Source organism: Carassius auratus, chromosome 42 (genome assembly GCF_003368295.1).
Source record: "Carassius auratus strain Wakin chromosome 42, ASM336829v1, whole genome shotgun sequence".
NCBI lineage: Eukaryota > Metazoa > Chordata > Actinopteri > Cypriniformes > Cyprinidae > Carassius > Carassius auratus.
The window spans coordinates 2723424-2747500 of record NC_039284.1 but is presented as its reverse complement, the minus strand read 5'-3'; the positions used below and the strand labels follow the sequence as shown (position 1 = coordinate 2747500).

The window sequence follows — 24077 nt, the reverse complement described above, 5'->3', positions numbered from 1 at the left end:
TTGTTCATGTTCATCACCTGGAGCCACTGTTATGCGACTGTATAAAGCACAGTATCCTCGTGGATCAAATAATACATTGTTAATACAATTCACAAATTGAGATTTTAATAAAAGGGAAAAAGTAGCCTATGGCTCCTCTGTTTTTATAGAAATTACAGGGATATTTAAGGATTCTGCATGGAAAACCTACAGTTTAAGGTTCAGCCAAAATAAATAAATAAATAAATAAAAAACTTTTTGGAGAAACTTATTTCATTAGTTACTAACATTTTGTAACCTCTGTCTAAATACAATTACACCAAATAATTTATAATTATTAATATGTCATTATGTGGGATACTTTATATCTATACAGTGTGTGAATATATATATATATATATATATATATATATATAAACTACAGTTCTTTGTATTCTTTGTATCTGTTCTTTGTTTGGCCTCATGCGCGTTCACAGATACGTGCGCGCTCCAAACAGCTTACCTGGTTGCGTAACAAGTACGCGCTACGCTCATACGTGACTGCTTTTACGCACTACGTCTCTTGTGATGTAAGGTCGTACATCCCGCACTTGTCAGTGTGCCAGCGGGTCAGTGCATTTCCTAGCCGCCGTCAGACTGACCGGAATAGCGCACAGAGACTTATCTTTCTATTTGTGATACGGACTCGTTTATGGATAAACAGCGCGGAAGTGCGTGATTCGGCGAAAGGACGCGCTCCGGTTCATTTTCAAGGTACGGCAGACGGCATGTTGGCTCCTGTAGTGAAGCAATCACTGCCTCCCGTGAAACCGGTTCCTCGTCCTTGCCTGGCTCAATAACAGCTGAATAACATGACACAAAGTCGTTTAATGTACATTTAAGAGCGGTAAGTTGCGTCCACGGTAGTTTTGTTGTGTACTGACGTCATAACTCCAGGTGTACGACTCCAGGCTGCTCACTCATCAGCTGAACAACATGACACAGTGTGATCTAGTTGTTAAATTATAGTGGCTCAGGTTCGTTTAGTTTTGACATGACGTCATGGCCCTTGGTGAATGACCTCACAGAGGTTAGTTCCGGTCGGGACAGCTGCTGGCTCCAGGAGGAATGAGATATGAGCAGTCTTACTAAGAAGACACGCTTTATTAACAGTCCTGGCAATAAGCTGTCTTTTGGCAATAGAGACTGGAACGATGCCTTCATCAGCCTCTACGACGAGTCCATTCGGAGAGGGATGTACGCAGTGCGGTCAGACGCGGACAGACACCCTTCACCACGTGACAGAATGACACTGAGACTCGGGAACCATGAGGATCCTGCCTCGGACGTCCTCCCTAGGGGTCGTCTGGACCCACGCAGACCTCCAGTCTCCAGCTACCTCCATGCCAGCAATACAGCTTACTGCACAGACCCTGCGTCAGACAGCCACGGGACGGAGCGTCTGCTCGGCATTCGGAGAGCCACCTGGTCCAGCGCGTCCAGACACCGACTCCAGGTGATCACCGAGCTGGGGCCCGAGGAGGTCCGGTGGTTTTACAAAGAGGACAAGAAGACATGGAAGCCCTTCATGGGACACGACTCTCTCAGGATAGAGATCATGTATCGCAGATTCTGTCAGTTAAACCAGGAAAGGGCTTTGAGGCGTGGTGGAGAGGAGACTCCTGAAGACGGTGGGCCTGATGGAGGTCAGTCGTCACTGAATACCAGCAGAGAGAGCGCTGTAGAAGCAGTGTGTGTCAGAGGAGGACTCTATGAGGTGGATGTGATCAATAAAGAGTGCTATCCAGTCTACTGGAATCGTAAGTATTGCTCACATTCATTTATCTAGTGCTTTATACAATACAGATTGTTTCAGCTGTAAAGCAGAAGAAACAGCACAATTCAGTTTATTTTTTGTTCTCATCTGATAGTATCAGTGCATTTAAATCAATAATATCACTGATTACTAATTTTCTTTTAAACTCAAGTTTTGACTTGACAAATGAGTGAATGAAGCAGCCCACAGGCTTTTATTTCTTTCCTGAATTCGAGTCAGTTCTGTCTTGTCTTAAGTCATATTGCAGTCCATTGCTTTATTGACACAAGATCTGTTTTAGTATGTTAAATTGTGCAAACATCCCAAAAATGTTTTGTCTGATACTGCATCAAATGAGTCTTCTATAAACCCGGGAGGATGAAAGAAGAAGCTATGAAACCGCAGAAAGCAGGAGGCCAAGTGGTGATAAATATGAGCGGGGTTTATCGAATAATCTTAGTAACGTTTGTTTCAGCGCTCAGACTTCACTTGTACTTCATCCCTTACTTCTCCTGGACTTCATCTGACCAGCAAATATCCAACATCGCCCTGTTGCACTGGAACGGAGACATCCTCTTATGAGACCGATATCTCTCCAAACCAAACAATCCAAAGAGTGATCAACGATAAAAAGCACTACAAGAACAAGAAAAATAAATAAAATCATAAGAAATATATATTTTTTAAATGGTTAAAGGCATAATAAATGATTATTTAATTAAATATAATATTTGAATGAAATAATAATAATGAAATAATAAAAATGTATGGTTGCTGTTGAGAATTTTTAGATCCTTCCAAGCTTGTTTGTAAGATGCGTATCTTTCCAAGAAAAGTACCTTCCCTGTGGTGTCCACTGAATTATTAACACTCGTTGGTGTCTGTCACACCTGCAGTTTTGTTCACGTCAGGTTTAAAGTAAGACCTCTGTCTTTTCTTTTAACTTCTTATTGGGAGTTTTCAACATTGCAAACCATTTTACTCGCATAAATAGAATAAATCATATCATACCTGTATTTGCTCTCACATCAGAAATAAATATAGATTCAAACCACTCTATTTTATTACAAATAAAAAAAAGAATAATGTAAATTTTTCTATTTTAAAATATCATGTTATGACGTAACATTAAAATAACTTTGTGCACAATATTAACTGAATGAAATAATCTTTTACAAGATATATTCGGTGCATAATGCTAAAGGCTACATGTTTAGATTTTTGCATAACAATTATCTGTATTAGCATTTCCGGTGAAGATTATGTAACTTTGATGATTTTAGCAGAATACTTCAATGTGTAAAACTTTTAAATACAGGTAGTCAAACTAATTTGGTGTTGCATTTACTTTTAAACAATTTTCACGCAAAAATTACTAAAATATTTGGTAAATAATCACAAAAAAAACAGCATGTAACACATTTAATTAAACATTAATTTTAGAAGTAGAAAGAGATTTTTTTTTGCAAAACGTACTTCAGTAATCGTTGTTTTATTTACAGATTTAAAACTAATTTTTACAGTGGGTACAGTTTACCCAAGTTTCATACATGTGTTTCTTACACTTGTACTAGTTTGCTGAATGATTTAGGCCTTTCCTACTTTTATTCTGTGGTCTGTACTGTTCGGTTAGCACTTTGTTTTGTGTTCCCAACCTTGTAGAACAGGATCGTATCCCTGTCATGAGAGGCCAGTGGTTCATTGACGGCACATGGACGCCTGTCGAGGAGGATGAGAGCGACCTCATAGAGGAAGAACACCTGGCGTGTTTCAGAGGACAACAGATACAGGACGCTTTTGAGACGGACGCGCTGAGCAAGACTGTGGACAGAAAAAATGGTGAGAGACTAGCACATCATTTGGTTGTTCTACATTGTAGGTTCGTTGTAAAGAGAGAGCATTCCTCCTGGATGTGAGACTGTAGGTTAGTTAGAAGTATTGGGAAGCAGATGAAAAATCCATCAGAAAAGGTGTTGTTCCTGACCAGGCCACACCTGCCCTCTTTGCTGAGACCAGTTGAAATGGCTTTGTGTATGTCAGAGTGCACTTCTTGCATGCATGACTGATCTAAAACATGATCGCATTCGCACAAAATCTTTTTTTTTTTTTTTTCAGTTATCATTTCTATCCATAAACACACAAATAAACCCCTTTTCCATGTGAAATATTGTTGGAAAATCTGCTCCACGCTGGCCCTTTAAAACAAGGTGGGCTCAAATCATGAAGAGCAAATAAGGGGAGTCAGTTCTTTTAAACAATACATTTTCAAAACAACAATAACTTAATCTGGCAAGACACTAGAAAGCATAACACCATGGTGCGTATGTCACATTGCACAGTGGCAGTTGTTTAGCTCTAAAATTGTTCATGTAAAATAAAATGTTATTTACAAAAATAAGTTAATTGATGAATTGATATTAATTATGCATTAAAAAAAAAATCTGTCCATTGTTTCAAAAGCCTCTTGTGATTGCATAAAATGCTGAATCTTTTTATTTGAATGTTTTATAATGGTGTCTATGACATCATCTATAATGATGTATGTAAGATGTTATGCATTTTTTATGTTTTGAATTAACATTTTTGTAATTTTACTTGAAATTTGAATAAGAGCAGTGATGGAAACTAAATACAGAGTTAGGTTGCAACCCAGAAGTGAATGTTAATAATGGCAATTCAGTGCAAAAATACCAATTTGTTTATTTATTTATTTATTTATTTATTTATTTATAGGATAATGGAGTAAAATAGGGAGGAATGGAATCCGATCATCACCAGGTCTTTAGAGAAAATTTAAGTGAAACTAAAGTCTAAGATTTTGCAGGAGAATTTGCACAAACCGTATAGACTGCAGGAGACAGAAGGCCATGTGATGAGAGCTGAAGAGAGGATTTTGATACTGAGGATGTCCTCAGATTAAGCTTTTACAAAAAGCTAAAAATCTGTTAATGTGCCAATGTGACTCATCTCACTTTGAGATGTTTAAACAGGGCCTATAGCTAGGTAAATTTCTCCTTGCTGTTAAACTACACTGCATTTTTACTGTGTTGTAGGGAGCTTTGAGTCCACTTAAGGTACTGAATGTAGGTCAGACAAAATTACATCCAGGGTGTCTTTAAACACTGAGTTATATGAATGCTGAATGAATATCTCCCACTGGGTTCTAACTTTTAATCACAAGTAAAGGTCCTTTAGATCTAGGGTTGCATGATTATGACAAAAATCATAATTGTCGATTATTCCTTTGCAATTATAACTGCATACCATATTTTTATATGAAAATAAGGTGAAAACACTAACTGAAAAACCTGCTTTTCTATAGTATATTCTATAATAAGCCTCAAATGTCAACATCGGATTGGTTTCTTCTTTAAAGGATAAAAAAGTAAAAAAATATGAGTTGTATTATAATATTATACTGAAACTAAAATTAAAATAATGGGGAAAACTTTTAAGATAACTTGTCAAAAGAAAAAAAAAACGCATCTCAAGCATGCAGAATAATGTAAGTGGAGTTTAAACTATTAATTGCCACTTTGAACAATTACATAATTGTGGCATCCATTATTGTAATCACGATTAGAAGTTTGATTAATTGTGATTAATTAGATCAAATTAGATAAAACACAACACTTTCTTGTGCAGAAAATCTTGTCTTATCTACTCCAGTCAGTCAGTCAGTCAGTCCAAATCATGTCATCTGCACTTCCTCAGTTTTGTTCCTACCAGGAGAGCAGATTCTATTGAATAAGCAATTCTGTTAAATAATTCACAACTGAGTCCCACAGGGCTCTGTACTGGGACCTAAGTTTGTTTTAGTCTTAAGTCATCGGCTTTTATTTTAACATTGTAAAAGCAGTTTCATGCTGAGCATTACACTTTTCTTTACACATGAGACAGATTTTAGTGTGCTCATTGTTCAAAAGTGTTTACAGTCTTAAAGTCAGATATGCCTATATCTATTTTACAAATGCAAACTTTTCCCCAATTAATTTAATAAATGGGATAAAAACGTTTTAAAGGTCTGCTGAAAACGGGGAATGAGTGTTTGGTTTATTTGAAAATGTAAAGAAAAGGTAAATTTCCTGAGCAGGAGCTGTATAATATCAGCAATGTGTCTGCTGTTTTCTTATGGAAGTATTTGAGATATTCTCCTTGCCATTTATTGCATATTTAGCAGTTATCTGCAGTTAACATGTTAAATCTTATATATGCATAATGAACTAACAGTGCTTTGTCTTAATCTAGTTTTAGCAATGCACTGTACATACATAATTATAATATGTTTAAATTTCATGTAATAAAGCAATATTGTTGTGCTTGTAAACATGGTCTCTGTAGGATCAAAGCATCAAAACCGCAGCTCCCTTAAACACTTATTTAATAAAAGACCAATTATGTTATTTGGATTTAAAGTATGAGTTTATTGTGATTTTACGTGACTGAGTAATTTTGTGTTTTCACTGTCTTTGTTATCGCAACATTATTGGTTAACGCATCTGAACTAAGCAATGTGTCCTAGTTCATATCACATGCTTTCAATTAGAAATCCTTAAAAAAACTATTATAAGCATGTGAGAAGCATGATTTTCACGTGTGACTAACACAGCAGGTCTATTAGATGTTATTGCCTTTCCTGCTTAAGTGAACTGCTGAGATAACGCATTTTGATGCCATTACTTGTATGTTGAGTTGCATGTTATAGAGTACAATGCAGTCTCATAATGCTGTGGGTTTTTATTGAAACTAAAGCTCCATGTTACAGTGATATAGTGGTATAGATAAGTGACATTGCCAATAACGTGACCGCTTACTCTTTTTTTGGTTTGTTAGTTCTTTCCCATTTCCCCCCATTCTACCTCGCCTTTCTATTCAAATGGAGCGGATATCAGACGAGTGCTAAAAGTCACAAGCGAAAGCGATGCCAAGGTACTTCAACCCTCCATTTTTACTCCTTGTAGATGCTGATTCTGTGTTTCCGCCTTAGCTCATTAGAGCCCTCGCTTCAGCTTTATACCCAGATTCACAAATCTCCTAAAAGTGTTGTCCTTTTTGGTCCCTTATGTTTCACTTAATCTTTTTTTTCCTGCTGTTTTTTCCTTATTAAGCAAATATATGTAGAATCAGATGTACCCAAAAAGCCTAAAGCAGTGTTTCAGATAAATGCATTGTGTCTCATGTTAAAGTTTATTTAATCACAGACCTGTTCTTTGAATTGTGCCTGGTTGTGCACTGAAATTTGGTGTAGGATTGACTGATTGAAACAAATTTCACTCAGAAATGTAATGTAAATTGAAACAGAAACAGCAAGGGACACCTTCGTGATATGTCTTGGTGGAAGCACACAGGAGACACGGGATACTCTAGAACAGTCTTTATTGAGCAAACGCAGGGGGAAATCCAACATGGGAACTAGCACAGGAACTAATATACAGGATAATTAAACACAAGGACAGGAAATGAACAAATTTGGAAAACCAGGAACTAAAACAGTGATAAAACAAGTCCAAGTTCAAAACAAACAAAACGTAAAAAAAAAATATTTTATGTCATTTTCTGACTGATAAAAACCAAGGCCAATAGTTCACAAACGTAGTGATCTTTAAATCTAAATATGATCGAAACTTTATTTCATTCATTATTTTTACTAGACACCACTATTAATTACTAAGATAACAGGATACGGCCTTAAATATACTGCAATATGGCTCATTCTAGTATCTGCTGTATATTCTGCTCCTATTAATCTATATAAATGTTCATGTTTTAGATTTGCATAATAATGTATATGTAGTTGCATACGTACAGAAATATATTTTGTGTTAGGTTAATTTCCTACATTCAATAATTTACTACTCCTGCGTAATTTGATGATAAACATTACAGATGTCCAGCAACAGTTCATTTACAGACATGTATTACATTGAGCAAAAGAGCCACGGTAGCTTCCTTTGTGCCTACCACTTACATTTCCATTGTATTGTGCACATTTCTCTGGTAATGACCGTTCTCTTGATAAATGCTGCTTTATCCACAAATAGTTTTTGAGAGATTCTGTTAAACTCACAGCCATGGCTAGAGAAGGGCATATCTTTCAAAATACATGCTGAAAACCAAGTGTCTGTGACAGGCTGTTTTCTAGCACAAGTCCTGTTAACCTCAGTTGGCCTCGTAATCCCTCCAGATTAAGTTGGTCCTGCTCTAATACTCCACTACTCCATGTAGCTCCATGTATGTAGGCCAATAGAGTAGTGCTAGATTTTTCCATTGGGTTTTCTCTGAGAAACAGTGAGTTTTCCAACTCAAATACTAGTGTTGTACTAGTGTTATGCAATGCCCAGTGGGTAAACCAATTATGAGGTCAATGTTTGGCCAGTTTTAGCTTTTCATCATACGCTTTGCTTGTTGCCCATTGGCTTTTCCCCATTGTTTTCCTTTATAAAACAGCCTTGTTCAGTGCATTCATCTAGATGGTGCTAGGATGGTCCTCTATTAATATTTTGATGTACAGTTCAAAAATTGATCTTATGTCGCCTTGTTATTGTAGATTGTGAAATACAATCTTGAAGATCCTATTCAGAGCTCAGATTGAAAGATGTCCTCTGTAGATAAATGTGCGTTTATCAGGAAGCTCGACTCAGATTTGATCACCCCGCTGTCCTCTGAATGTCCTCACTTACACAGATAAGGATGACTGAGAGACGGTCACTTGACACTAGACTGTAGAAATCACTGCAGTTAAAGAGCACAGAAGCTGTCAATCATCAGTCTGTTCTCATCCCGATCCATCAATGCACTGGACGTCCTGACCGTGTTGAGTTCTGTGTTTTGGCATGATGCTCTAGGCCTGCAGTGCATTGGTTTGCTTTTCTATGCCTTAGACGCCTGGGGAAAAGAGCAGCTCTGAGTACAGACAAGCTTTATTTTGAATTATTCACCCATCATAGTGAACACAGTTTAAGAAATGTGCAAAAATCCCAGTAAATCTGTAATCTTACAGTTAAAGTCTATGGAGAAAAGCATTGCAGTGTTAAAATACACATATTGTAGCTATACTAAAAGGTCTTTCAAGGGTTTTGAACTCAACCAAAACTGTGGAAAGAAATACAACACACTTTAGTTAAGGAACCAATTCTCATTATTAATTAACTATCAACTATGACTTATTTTTTGCTTATTAAAAGTTACTACGGTAGTTATTATTAAGTTTAGGAATGGGGTAGGGATCTAAAATATTATCATTAACAATATGTGGTTAATAATTACTAATAAACAGCCGATATGCTAGTGATATGCAAGCTGATAAGCAGCTAGTGAAGAGTGAGATGAAGTGTTACTGACACAAGAAATGATGGATTAATTCAGTGTTTTGTAGAGATCACAATTTTCACCTGAGATTTAGGGCCAGATTACGGGGAGTGAAATGACTTTAGGAAGATGGCAACATCATTATTTTCATTGTACACAGAGATTGGTAGGTGTTTTTGTAAAACCTATAGAAATCCTTGTTGCATTATATGCAACTTTTGCATTATTTTCATGCCTGTAACTCAAAAAATATTAAAAACATCTTAATTTACAGAGATGTGGGGATCTCATTGTGGCTCCATGAATACATTTTTCAGTTGTAAACATATTCAAATGTGGGTCACTTTGCATACAGCTAATTTTATTTATTTATTTATTTATTTATTTATTTTAATTTTATTTTTTTCATTTTACAGATGAATGTTTGAGGACAATTGCAAAAATATGATTTTTCCAAAGTTTGCATATGTATCTGCTGTAGGCAAAGTGACCTACATTGGTTTTCGACCATTGAAAATGGGTAGAATTCCACTATGAGTGGAACATAATGCAAAGCTGCAGGGAAAGTGACCCTTATTTGGTTTTTGACCACTGAAAACCATTTACACATGAAGCCACAGTGAGATCCCCATTATTAGAGCTGAATCACATAGAGCCTTAAAAAAAAAAAATAAAATAACAAAACAAAGGGTTGTTAAGACCCATAGTATCAATGGCATTTAAGATATCTAAGGAATTTTTTAATGTTGTTAAAGTTATTTATTTTCCCCCTCTGTAATTTGACTCCAAGTAATGCAATTTATACCAAATAATTAATATAAGCATTTTAACAAAAACACAAGTGTACATTTAAACCATCCAGAATGTCTTTTCACATAGACTTTTAATTTTTTATGAAGTGAACTATCAAACAAAAATGATGATTAATCAATAGAGACTTCATACATACTGGGAGTAGAAACTGAGACAGGGCTGCTCTTAACATCGGGTGAATATTTGCTGATTTGATCCTCTAGCCAGATTCATTTCTCTGTTCATATCTCTCTGTAAGAGAGAGTGACAGATGGCTTTTCAGTGTGCTCTCTTTACTGTATATGGGACACTTTATTCACTGATTAAAACCAGACGCGTCTGTGCACTGAAAAGACACTTTCTGCTTCCTGTAGTTTCATGGCGTCCTATAGTAATGTGAACAGTGATGTGTGTTAATACATAGCCATGTCTGGGAATGAGATGAGTGTCGTCTGCTTTCCTAAATGTTGTCCACATATCACGGTCCAGCCCTTCACAGTCTGCAGTTGAGCCGCAGTCATGTGGACTGGTACAGCGTGGACGAGGTGTATCTGTACAGTGATGCCACCACGTCTAAGATCGCACGCACCGTCACGCAGAAGCTGGGCTTCTCTAAAGGTGAGAGGACACAGCCATCGTCTCGCTCATCAATCCCAGCTGGATTTCTGGAGAATTGTTTTCTTTTAACTATTCAAACATTCCAGATTTGCACAGACTTGTGTGTGTATATATATATATATATATATATATATATATATATATATATATATATATATATATTAAAAAATAATAATAAAATAGCAACACATTTCAAAGCATTTCTGATAATATGCCAGCACTATTATTGATACTATTATTGTTTTTATTAATATTTTAAATCAGTTTTTCTCTTATCATTTAATTTATATTTTAGTTTGTAAATATGTCTATAGGCTTTATTAGTTATTGAACATTATTTTTTTAAAGGATTAGTTCACTTCCAGAATAAAAATGCAGTTTCAGTGCAGCTTCAATGGACTCACACAATCCCAGCCGAGGAATAAGAGCCTTGGCTAGAGAAACGAAATGTATGTACTTTTTCACCACTAATGCTTGTCTTGCACTAGCTGGGCTTTACACATTATGTAGTCATGTTGAGAAGTTCACACGTAACATAGGCAGTGTTTACAAAGCGAGCGTACAAAGAAAGTCAAATGCCCTTTACAGAAGGTAAAAGAATGATGTCTGACGATTTTGAAGTCGGAGACAATTTATGTAATTTAAACAAAAATATTTTTAGAAAACGACTGCTCGTTTCGCTAGATAAGACCATTATTATTCATCGAGTAGAGCTCTTTGAAGTTACATTGAAACTGGATTTTTAGTCCGTTGAGCACAACTGAAGTCCACTATATGGAGAAAAATACTGTAATGTTTTCCTGAAAAAAACCTTAATTTCTTTCCAGCTGAAGACAGAAAGACAAGAACGTCTCAGATGACATGGGGATGAGTAAATTATGGGAATATTTTATTCTGGAAGTGAACTAATCCATATATTTTTGAGTTATTTTGTGTATATATATATATATATATATATATATATATATATATATATATATATATATATATATTAGGGGTGTAACGATACGTGTATTCGTATTGAACCGTTCGGTACGACGCTTTCGGTTCGGTACGCGGTACGCACTATGTATACCGAACGGTTCGTTGGAGTAATTAATTATATTTGAAAAAAAAAAAAAAAAAAAGAGAGAGATAGAAATATAATGATATGCGTTCAACAAGGTAGCCCAATAACCCAAACAACGTAACAGGCAACGCCCCTGACACTCCCGAAGAAGAAAAAAACACCAACTTATATGTTTATGTTAGGCTACTCAGCAGGCGCTCGCTCACTCAGTACGCGCTGAAGGCTCGTTGCAAAATAGCCAATGCGTTTAACAGACTAGAAATGAGAAGATCCCCCAATAACCAACAGGTCTGGTGTTTGGGTGCACTTTGGATTCCCTTTAAGCTATAATGGTGATGGCAAGAGAGTGGTGGATAAAAAAACAACGGTATGTCGCATCTGCAACATGACAGGGTACACCAGCGGGAATACAAAAAAAAAAAAAAAACACCAGCGGGAATATCTGGGATATATGCGTCAGTACTATCTGGGAAAAGACGAAAAAAAGGAGAAACATGCACGCAGCAAACTATCCCTGCAGCATTTAGAAACTATAGCTTACAGGGAATCCAACCCAAACACCAGACCTGTTGGTTATTTTAGGATCTTATATTTCTGGTCTGTTAAAGGCATTCGACATTTTGCAACGAGCCTTCAGCGCGTGCTGAGTGAGCGAGCGAATTAGGGGCCGTTCACATATCGTGCCTAAAAACGCATGGAAAACGCTAAGCGCGTCTTTCTCCTCCTTTCCAAAGCGCTCGGGCAGAAGCGCTCATGAGGCGTCTGTCTTTGCTAAGCAACAATGACGTGCTCTCTCCATGAGACGCGGAAATTTCAGCGAAGGATAAATGGATTTGCAGCTCTAAAAATCGCTTGCAGTAGCTCTGCTACTAAATTTATTTCAAAATTGCAATCCATATACAACTATGATCAGCTGATCCTTCATCTTGGCTGAGCTCTCAACGTTGTTACGGGAAAGGATGAAGCTGATTGGTTGGTTCTTGTCACATGACCCGCGGTGCGCTTGCGGCATTCTGAAAAGTTGAGATGTTTTTACATTTTGCTGTATCTAAAACGTATCGAACCGAACCGAACCGTGACATCAGTGTATCGTATCGAACCGAACCGTGAATTTTGTGAACCGTTACACCCCTAATATATATATATAAGCGGTAACACTTTAGGGACCAATTCTCACTATCAAATAGTTGCTTATTAACATGCATATTACTAGTATATAGTCTGTTTATTAGTACTTCTAAAGCACATATTAATACCTTATTCTGCATGATCATATTTTAGATCCATCTCTTCCCCATACCTAAACTTAACTACCTTACAAATTATTAATAAGCAGCCAATTTTGAGTTTGAGACAGAAGTCATAGGGAACTGTTAGTTCACAGTGAGAATTTGTCCCTAATTTAAGTGTGAACAAAAAAGTTATATATTTACATGTTTTTATTTATTTTATTCCAAGTAACAATGTTTATGGTTTTAGCTAACTAGAACAACCCTGTTAATACTTTACAATAAGGTACTATTAGTACTAACTAACAATTAGCAAAGCTTTTGTTACAGTATTTGTAAATGTTTGGTAAAGTACAACATTTGATTTGAACAATGTATTAGTAAACGTTTAAATGAATTAATTTTAATCAAGTGTTTTAAAACGGTTAGTTCGTGTTAACAGAATAAAACCTGCAAATGTAGTCAAGGTAGGATGTTTTTGTGTCTGTAATATTTTTATGTTGTTGCAGTCTCTTCATAAAAAGCAGTAGAGGTAGAAGAGCCCACGTTATATTCTGAATGTAGTCAGAGATGTGGAGGTGGCAGCAGTGCTGTGTGTGTTAATGAAACCTCTCTCATGATGTTGTGCTCAGCCTCCAGCAGTGGCACCAGACTGCACCGCGGCTTCGTGGAAGAGGCCTCGCTGGACGATAAACCCCCTCAGACCACACACATTGTGTTTGTGGTCCATGGCATTGGACAGAAGATGGACAAGGATCGTATCATCAAAAACACTGGCATGTGAGTCCTCAGGAGTGCTGTTAGTGCTAATGCTTTTTAATTGTACAAGTAAAGGATGTGACAATGTGTGCATGTGTCAAATACAGTATCCCATGGACCAAACATTTAACATACGAGTAAGAAAGAAACACAGGCGAAGTAAAGAAAGTGGCAATATTTACATGTGCCAAATGTGTTAGTGCTAATGCTCATGCAAATCAAGAATGTATTTAGATGAATCCCTCGTGTAAACATGTTCAGAGCTCCTGGTTTTTCCATTCTCTCGTGTCTCATGTTCAGGATGCTCTCAAACTGATTTTCATTTTCATCTACTGTAGAAGATCTGATAGGGTGCTAATGGTGTTGAAAAATAATGTTTTTATTCAGAACATCGCGTTCTGATGTTTATATCAGAATCAGAAAGAGCTTTATTCCCAAGTGTAATTCCCAAAGAATTCGTCTTGGTGTCAGGAGCTTCCAGTACAGAAAGTACAAACACAGTGCAGACATACATATAGTTAAGGTAATAAAACACTAATAATAAAGAGAATGGATGATAAGTGAAAAATAACAATATAGTAATGAAATATAAAGAAAAGGAAAATGGCACTAGACAGAAATGTGAATGTGCATAGGTGTCATTGACAGATCTATTTACAGAAGTACAGTCCTGAGGTGTGTTGTGTTGTACAGGTGGGATAAGGCTTGGGGGGAAAACTGTTCTTGTATCTGGACGTTTTGGTGCACAGTGCACTCTATCATCTGCGAGGGGTCGACAGATCAAAGAGGGAGTGTGCTAGGTGTGAGTTCTCCAAAGTGATTTTACCAGCCCTTCCTCACTCTGGGCAGGGGGCACCAGTAATCCTCTCAGCAGTCTTGACAGTCCGCTGTAGTCTTTTGATGTCTGATTTTGTAGCTGAACCAAACAGTTAGAGATGAACACAGGACAGACTCAATGATGGCCGAGTAGAGCGGTTTCAGCAGCTCCTGTGTCAGGTTGAACTTCCTCAGCATGCGAAAGAAGTACAGCCTCTGCTGGGCCTTTTACATAATCGAGTCTATTGGCGCTTTCCCACTGCATGGTACGGCTCGGCTCAGTTTGGATTTCGACTGCAGTTCAGTACCACTTTAGAGTGGGTGGGATTATTTATATGTGGTTATAGTTGCACCGCCTTTACGCCTGACTCGACTTCTGAAAAACTTTTTCATCCCACGTCACCCCATCAAGCTATCGCTGGATCCGTTCCTCTGCTATCAATGAGAGGAACGTCTTTACTAAAGGTGTTCTCGTTCAAAGCAGTTGTATTCGATCCATCCCTGGCTATGCTGGTTTAAATCCAGTGGATTTGTTGGGTTTGTGTCGTAAGTTCATTGATGCAGGTAATGTCGGTTCTCTCCAGCCAATCCCTGATCAGCAGTTACAGTTTACACATCATGTTTTGGTAACGGCACAGTTCACTTGGTACTTCGACAAAGGTGAAAAAAGTACCAGGTACTGTTTCCAGTGGAAACACCCCCTCCCCCCAAAACTGAACCATACTGAACCATACCGAGCAGTGGAAAAGTCCCAAATTTGAGTGCCCAACTTCAGGTCCTGAGAGATGGTGCCCAGGAACCTGAATGACTCCACTGCAGCCACAGTGCTGTTCATGATGGTGAGTGCAGTGCGTTTGTTCATTGACAGTGAGAAGAGCAGTGGTGAGAGAACACATCCCTGGGGGGCGCCAGTGGTCCTGGATGTGAGTTTGCCCAGCCTCCGAGCTGTTGCCTGTCTGACAGGAACAGATTGGGGTGGGGAAGGAGAGCAGGGACAGTTTGGCTGAGAGAAGGTCAGGCATGATGGTATTGAAGGCTGAACTGAAGTCCACAAATAGGATTCCTTGCGTAATTCGCAGGTCTGTCAAGGTGTTGCAGGATGTAATGCAATCCCATGTTGACTGCATCATCCACAGACCTGTTTGCTGTGTATGCAAACTGAAGAGGATCCAGCAAGGGTTTTTTTGGGATGGGGGTGATGGTGGAGCGTTTGAAGCAGCAGGGAACTTCACACAGCTCCAGTGATCTGTTGAAGATCTGTGTGAAGATGGAGAGCAGTTGGTCAGCACAGACCTTTAGACGCCAGGTGAAACACCATCTGGGCCTGAAGCTTTCTTAGTCTTCTGCAAAGGAAATGCATTGGCCGGGAAACAAACCCGGGTCAACTGCTTGGAAGGCAGCTATGCTCACCACTAAACCACCAACACAGCGGTTATTTATAGCTACTAATAAGACTTATTTAAAATGTGAATAAAATATTAGATATCAATCACATATGAAAGTGCACACATCCTTTTTACTTTTGGAGCTGTTTTGTGCCAACTTTGATTTTCCTATATTCAATTTTCATTTCTGTTTTATTAATTCTACATTTTTTATTTTATTAATCATAAAAAACAACAACTTACAAAAACAAAAATCTAAATAGCAGAAACTGAACAAAAGAAAATTTAAATGTGTAAAATAATTTAACAAGAAAAAAAATGACTGCTTTTATCATTTTTCTTAGTTGTCATTTTAATATTTCTGCCTAGCTTTAATTATTATTTCAGTTTAATGATTTATAACACACTTAATTTCACTTCATCTCCGAGGCCATTTTTAAATTTGTGCTTGTTTTTTAAGTTTAACTCTTTCATCTTACATTTCTATCCTATTTTACTTCAGCAGTAATTCTAATGAAATTCTAAAATGGTTTGATTATATTTTTTTAGTTAACAGTAACATCAGTTTTTAAATAATACTGAAAGTGTGCACATTGTGAAGGGTGTTGTGATGTTCTGTGGTGTGTTCAGGCTGCGTGAAGCTGTGAGGAAGATGGAGGAGAAGCACTTCGCTGATCAAACCGAGGAACACGTGGAGTTCCTGCCGGTCGAGTGGCGCTCCAAACTGGCTTTAGACGGCGGTAAGACAGACGTCACACCACGTGTCCAAACAGCTGCTCTTATCACACACTCTGTGCCTTTTGTTCACAAACACACACATGCTGTTTTAGCAGGGAGAATAATACAGACCATGAACTCATTTATCATCTTTCATCCCTCCATCAGCTGTGCAAACTAAACCACACACAGGCATTAACATTTATGATGAACTGATGATTGAAGAACTGGTTAATCAGACTCTGTATGCATATTTTGAGAGTGTTGTCCTCTCCACACGCAGACACAGTGGAGTCAATCACACCAGACAAAGTGAGAGGCCTGAGAGACTTACTCAACAGCAGCGCCATGGACATCATGTACTACACCAGCCCTCTCTACAGAGACGAGGTCAACAGTATTCAGTGTTTACTCACCCTCACCTCGTTCCAGTCTTGTATGCAAATTCAGAATGATGCTCATGCTGCTCTTTTCCACACAATGAAGGCATATAGAGTAATAACAAGGGGTTGTCAAGCACTAATAAGTTGCTCACACAAAGCTATGAAACTTTAACGGTGCATTTATGTTATTTTTTTGGAGCTTGAAAGCCTCTGGTTACTATATACTTTAAATGTATGGAGAAGAGCAGCATCAGCATGTTGCAAACCGACTCCTTTGTGTTTCACTGAAGAACGAAAGTCACACGAGGTTGGAACAACATGTTGGTGATTTTTAATGTTTATTTTGGGGGGAATTAAACTAACGTTCAAATGTTTGGGGTTTGTCAGATTTTGTAAATGTTTTTTAAAAGAACTTTTATGCTCGCCAAGGCTGTGTTTATTTAATAAAAAATTAAGTAAAATCAATAATATAGTAAAATATTATTGCAGTTTAAAACAGCTGTTTTCTGTGTGAATCTGTGTTAAAGTGTAATTTATTTCTGTGATGCTCCGCTGTATTTTCAGCATCATTCCTCCAGTCTTCAGTGTCACATGATCTTCAGAAATCACAATAATATGATGATTTATTATCAGTGCAGATACATTTTATTTTTCGGGATACTTTGATGAATAGAATGCACAAAAGAACAACAATATAAATGCCTTTACTGTCACTTTTAATCAATTTAATGCTGAAGCAAGCATTGATTAAATCTTCCTGACTCCAAACGTTTAAACAGTACTATATATCTTCCTATAAAGCTGACGCATGACGTATTTTGTTTAAATCTACTCTATGGTTCACATCCATCCTTCCAGATCACTAAAGGTTTGACGCAGGAGCTCAACCGTCTCTATTCTCTCTTCTGCTCACGAAACCCTGAGTTTGAGAGCAGAGGGGGCAGAGTGTCCATCATCTCTCACTCGCTGGGCTGCGTCATCACCTTTGATATCATGACCGGCTGGGACCCTGTGCGCTTCTGTCTGCAAGAACATCAGGATCAGCTGGAGGGAGAAGATCTACACTGGACCACTCATGAAGAGCGCCACCTGCTGGAGGACGTGACACTAACCAGACGAAGGTAAGCGCCTGCGTAGAAGTGTCTGACCAATAAACAAGCACCACTCATTCTTCAGAAAAAACATAAATCTTGTAATTAATCTGTGTCTGTGACAGGTTACGAGAACTGCAAGATCAACTTCAGGGCCTGAAGGCATCTAAACCTGCCCCCTTCCCTACATTAAAGTTTAAGGTGATGTAGTGACATTCAAGGAATAGTTCACCCAAAAAAGCTGAAGATGCACTTACCTTCAGATCATCCAAGATCAGGAGGAGTGTGTTTCTTCATCAGATATGGAGAAATGTAGCGTTGCATCAGTGTCTCATCAATGGATGCTCTGCAGTGAATGGGTGCCGTCAGAATGAGAGTCTGATAAAAACATCACAATAATCCACAGCACTACAGTCCATCAGTTAACATCTGGAGAAGACATTGCTTCAGGCTAAAATATGATATCGTTTCTCTGTGCCTTTATCGTTAGAGTTTTTTTTTTTTCCTTTATTTTACCAGGTGATGTCCCATTGAGATTTTTACAAGGGAGCCCTGGAGCAAGTTTTGTGGTGGTGTGGACTCTGCTATTCTTTAATATTGGGAACGATTTTTAGAACTTTATCTTTATCGTTATTTTTATAGTTATCATGCTTGGTGTGAACGGGCCTTTAATCCATAATAATGCTTCCTCCAGTGAAAAATCATCTGGTCTGAATCAGGAGAGAAATCTGCACAGATCAAGCAGCGTTTACAAGCCAAACGAGTTCAAAATAAATGAGGAGGTGCACTTTTTCACTGAAGGAAGCGTTATTATGGATTATGAACTCGTATTTTAGCTATAAGTGACTGTTTAAATTAAAAAATACATCTTAATGCTGGATGTGTTCATCTTGTGTTTTCTCCAGATTATTGTGATGTTTTTATCATCTCTTTAGACTCTAATTCTGACGGCACCCATTCACTGCATTGATGAGACACTAATGCAGTGCTACATTTCTCCAAATCTGATAAAGAAACAAACTGATCTACATCTCATATGAGCGGAGTGTGAGGAGATCTTCACACATCCATATCTCCATATAATAAAGCTGACTAATTGAATTGCAGGTGGAGAACTTCTTCTGCATGGGGTCTCCTCTGGCTGTGTTTCTGGCTTTGAGAGGCATCCGTCCCGGAGACACCGGTGACCAGGACCACATCATGCCCAAATCCATCTGCCGGCGCCTCTTCAACATCTTCCACCCAACAGATCCTGTGGTGAGACCACGGCGCTGCATCTCAGTCTGCCAGCTTCTCGTGTCTTTCTGCTAATACATATATATTTGATTGTCCTTCAGGCCTATCGACTGGAGCCACTAGTTTTAAAGCACTACAGCAACATCGCACCTGTGCAGATACACTGGTGAGTCTTGATCAGAAACATTGCTTTGCATGCTTATGAAATACACTCACGCATTTATTTAGATCAGAATCACCTTCATTTTTCAGTGTCTCATTTATTTGTGTCGTTATTTGTAGTAGTGTTTAAAGCAGAGGATCTCAACCTTTTTGACTCGAAGGCCCCCTGCTGTTCAATATTTGAGCCCCCAATTATAAAAGCGAAGATATTTTCAGTATTTCTGACGTGTGTTTTGTAAGTTGTAACCGTAAGTAATTTTACGATTCCAGAAGTTTCAAGAACTGTATGTGCGTCAGTATACAAAGTTACTGAGGTAGAAACAAATTGACGCGTTTATACTATTTAGATTTTATAATGTAGGTTAAATCTTTTTTTCCGAAACTTCTGATAATGCATCATGGTTTCCACAAAAACATGAAGCAGCAAAAACTGTAACAACACTGATACTGAGAAGCATTATTAACAGCGGAGCACCAATGATAAAAGCGTTGAGGATCACTGCTTTAAAGGCTACAGCGGCCGGGTTCTCATGTGTTGTTTTGAAGGTGTAACACCGTCAGCCCCACCCCGTACGATGAGGTCAGACCCACGTATCTGAACACGAGTAAGAGCACGGCGTCCGACACGGAGAGTCCCAGTCCCAGCAGCTCCCCTGTCCTGAGCAGGACACACTACGGAGAGTCCTTCACCAGCCTGGGCAAGGCCAGCATACTGGGTACATCCTGGCACTTTCAGAGCTCACATCACTTCTCCAGACATAAAGAGCTGTGTATAGTCAGTCTGCTGTCTGTTAATCTGCTGCCTTTTGTTTGTGCAGGCGCTGCGAATATCGGCAAAGGCATCGGCGGGATGTTATTCTCTCACTTCTCTCGATCACCCAGCCTGCCGTCAGCCGTGGATTCTGGGATTGGTGACAGTGAGGACGGCCAAAGCACTTTTACATTTTCAGCCATATCTCCATCCTCTTCCTCCTCTTTATTCGATGCAGCGGGTGTGTACAACCAACACTTGTGTTCTCTTAATGCAGTGAAATGAGTTAGTTTTATTCATTAAGGCTGTGTTGCATTAATCCAGATTGACAGTATGGACATTTATAATCTTACAAAAACATTCTATTCGTCAAAGAATCCTGAAAAATAAAACACATCACGGTTTCCAAAGAAATATCGGACAGTTTTCACCATTGATAATCAGAAATGTTTCAGTAAATCATCATATTATTCTGATTTCTGAAGATCATGTGACACTGAAGACTGGAGGAATGATGCTGAAAATACAGAAATACATTACACTTTAACACCGATTCACACAGAAGAATATCTGACAGTATTACTGTTTTGACTGTGATTTTGATTAAACAAACGCAGCCTTTGTGAGCAGAACAGACCCCTAACCCTTTAACAGTACTATATTTACCTGTTCTTTCTTTCTGTCCGTCTGTTGAGCTCGTAATGATTGGTTGTGTGTGTGTGTGTCACAGTTGAGATGGAGCACCGCATTGACTACGAGCTTCGGGAGGGTCTGGTTGAGAGCCGCTATTGGTCGGCTGTGACCTCACACACGGCCTACTGGACGTCCCATGACGTCGCCCTGTTCCTCCTGACCTTCATATACAAGCCACAGAGCACAGACCAGACAGAAAACCCCAGTCCCTTGTAGCACAGACAGCACTTTCCTCCATAAAGACTCCTGTCCTTCTGTCCGCTCTGGGTCTGTAGGACACTTGGACGAACACTCGGTGCCTCTGAGTTTCCTAAGCCTTCCCAAGCGGACAGAGACTATGCAAACCCTGCAGCTCCCAGCCTCATTATTGAGAAAAACTCATCTTTTTTATATAGTAAGTCCAAAGAATGCACCCGATCCCTAGGAGGAGTATGCAGCAGACGTCAAATAGAGTTCATTATTCAGTCAGCAGCACATAATCAGGGAAGCTTGTTTCCACCATGGAAGAAAACATGAGATAATTCTGGCTTTTTATCTCACAGTTGGGAGTTTACTGTACACAGTATATCACTAATGCAAGTTAGACATTTTTACAAGAGTTGTGAGATGTTTATCATAATTGCAATAAAGTCACAATTATCTTTTTTATTTTTATTCTGTGGTTAAAACAAGCTTTCATACACAATAAATCCCTAATAACGGCTGGCACTTATTTAAATATGTGCACGAGAGATTTATTTTTAGATATTTGACTTGAGGGAACAGTGTCTGTTTAATGCAATAAGAAGCACAGCGAATATATTGTTCCAAACAAGGGTTATGCAGAAGGGTACTCACGGTTTCTTAATCATGCCCTCATAACTACATTGTGACGTGGTCTGACCATGTTTATTCGTGTTACTGATGCAGCGCACATGATTATGAAAGATAATTCAGCTTGAGTTTTTAGCCAAATCCTTCCCAGAGTTTGTGAGCGGGTGAGAATCTCATGAAACCGGATCAGACCGTGTCAAAGTCACATTTCACCACCCTAAATGTTATTATTAATTTACATTATTTTCATGATTGCCTACCAGACACATTAAAAATGCTTACTTTTCATGAAAATAATCTCCCAGTGCAATAAATAAACAAAGTTAAGTAAATTGATGTAAATGAGAATTTTAGTCTTAAGTGACTTTCCTGGAAACATAAAATAAAAAAAGAATAGTCTTTGAGCAAAGGTTTGTTTGTTAGTTTTGGTTTTGTGCTGAAATGTGACCTGGACATGTTCCTGACAGATTCCTGACAGATTCACTTCACTACAGTTGTAGCATTTATATGTGCCAGGGATATCAACACTATTAAACGTAGAGGTTAGCTGATGGAAATGATGATAATTAGACTAGAATCCAGATGTGTGTGTGTGGGTTCAGATGTGACGGGGCTCAAGACTGTTGTTTCTTGTATCTGCCACTACTTCTTGACATGCGACGCTGTTGATTGAAGATTTATATGTCCTTGTACTGTAGGTCACGTTTAGTGTAAAGCTTTAGCAACACTAATGTTTTCCTGTTACACTGGATCTCTGTTAGCTCTTGTGTTAATGTCATTAAACTGTCTACAACATTGATTCTCTTCATGAGTCAGCCTTTACACGTTTACACACTGCTGGAGGCGATCTTCCGCAGAAAAAGACTCCATGCATTTATTTAGAAATCAAATACAGGATGTTCAGTGGAGGTAAAGTAATTTGCAGAGGCAATTGAAGGAGCAAACATCACCAGATAAACAGGTTTTAATGGCTGTCGATGTTTAAAGTCAACAACACAAACATAAGTTCTTTGTTTTAGAGGTTTACCAAGAAACAAAGAAAAGTCTTGCCAGGTTCCTCATATGATATTATCCTATAAATAGCTTCATTGATTATTTTTTCCAAACAAAGATGATTTCATTAAAGGGGAGGAAGCATTATTATGGATTCAAATTTTGGTCAGAAGCAGTTAAAAATGTCTTGATGGATTTCTCTCACACAAACGTGCAGCTTTTGGCTTCACGAGACATTAACTGCTGGACTGAAGGGGTGTGGATTATTTATTGGGATGTTTTTATCAGCTGTTTGGACTCATTCTGACGGCACCCATTCACTGCAAGAAACAAACTCATCTGCATCTGGGGAGAACGTTTTTGGGTGAACTACTCCTTTAAGGATTTCTGTTTTAGGCACAATGTTTATTCACTTATTAGTTCATAGCACGAGCAGCATTGCTGACAACATTGATCAGTGTCAGAAAATATGTGGGATAAGAACAAATAGAGAACATTTTGAAGAAAAATCTCAATGCAAATGCAGTTCTGGTGTAAAAGTGAGAGCAGACACACATGAGCTCAAGTGTATATCAATGCGTCCAGCTGCAGTACATGCTATATTATATCTACATATGACTGTGTTTAACATTCATCTGACGCCTGCAGTATTGTTATTTGTGCCGTCTGGCCTCATTATTTGAGAGACATGTGACAGTTTGGCCACTAGATGGTGACACATGTCTTTTTCCAGCAACCCTTATCTTTCTCCAGATGTCTCCACACAGAGACCAGGAGATTTGCATTGACTTTGCATTAGCTTACAGTGAGGAGACGAGACAATATTTGTTCTTTTAATGTCTTCAGATACAATCATTGTTATATTTCAATGACTAAATATAAAAAGTGAATTGCATGTAAACAGAAACCCCAGTTATTTTATTAAAGAGCTCAAGCTTCGATCAATAATGTTTTCTGCAATAGAAGAGCACACTTTAGGAACAGTTCTACAGTTTTGGAGTTAAAATGACTCTTTAGGTTCTCGTGTGTGTAACAGTTCCCATCACAGCTCACACAAACACAGAGACACCTCTTCTTGTGAAGCTCTTCCCATCCTCTTCATTTCCCTGCTCTGCATCACAGCCTGCTGTTTACACCGTAATTAAAACACAGCCTAAAAAGGAGAGAGAGAGAGAGAGAGTTTATACATTCTTGTGATGCAATCCACGACTTCAGCACAAATTCCTGCTTCGGAGTTCAGGAGAAGCTGAGTTAAGCTCTTTTTGAAATATCCAAATGCATTTTAATGAAAGAGCCATCCATATTTTTTTTTTTTTTCTTTCCTTTTTCACATCCAAATCCATGTAGGTTTTATGTCAGATAAACAGCTGGAAAATACCTTATCATTTCATATTAACTGACTTCGAAGGCAACTTTATGAAAGGGGGAAAAACAAAGAAAAGAAAAAGAAAACCTGTAATAAACCGGAAAAAAGAGCAGGGAATGAAA

The 24077-nt window shown here is 38.2% G+C and overlaps 1 protein-coding gene across 2 annotated transcripts; it reads left to right on the top strand.

Moving 5' to 3' along the window:
• The first annotated feature begins 531 nt into the window (after positions 1-531).
• LOC113060419 (phospholipase DDHD1-like) lies at positions 532-22395 on the top strand. Of its 2 annotated transcripts, XM_026229322.1 has the most exons (14): positions 532-1778; positions 3437-3613; positions 6608-6703; positions 10364-10492; positions 13423-13570; positions 16381-16490; positions 16751-16857; positions 17709-17971; positions 18067-18142; positions 19049-19198; positions 19279-19343; positions 19886-20055; positions 20158-20331; positions 20821-22395. In XM_026229322.1, exons 1-14 carry the CDS (start codon positions 1094-1096, stop codon positions 20997-20999), a joined length of 2529 nt encoding a protein of 842 aa, XP_026085107.1. In that variant the 5' UTR covers positions 532-1093; the 3' UTR covers positions 21000-22395. The 2 variants fall into 2 exon arrangements, with proteins under 2 accessions (XP_026085107.1, XP_026085108.1); XM_026229323.1 differs by lacking the exon at positions 6608-6703.
• Positions 22396-24077: the final 1682 nt, after the last annotated feature.

Coding starts and splice junctions, on each gene's coding strand:
- LOC113060419 (XM_026229322.1), top strand. CDS start 1,094: ATGAGCAGTCTTACTAAGAAGACACGCTTTATTAACAGTCCTGGCAAT. Junction 10,493..13,422: donor GAAGCTGGGCTTCTCTAAAG/GTGAGAGGACAC, acceptor TGTTGTGCTCAG/CCTCCAGCAGTGGCACCAGA. Junction 20,332..20,820: donor CTCTTTATTCGATGCAGCGG/GTGTGTACAACC, acceptor TGTGTGTCACAG/TTGAGATGGAGCACCGCATT.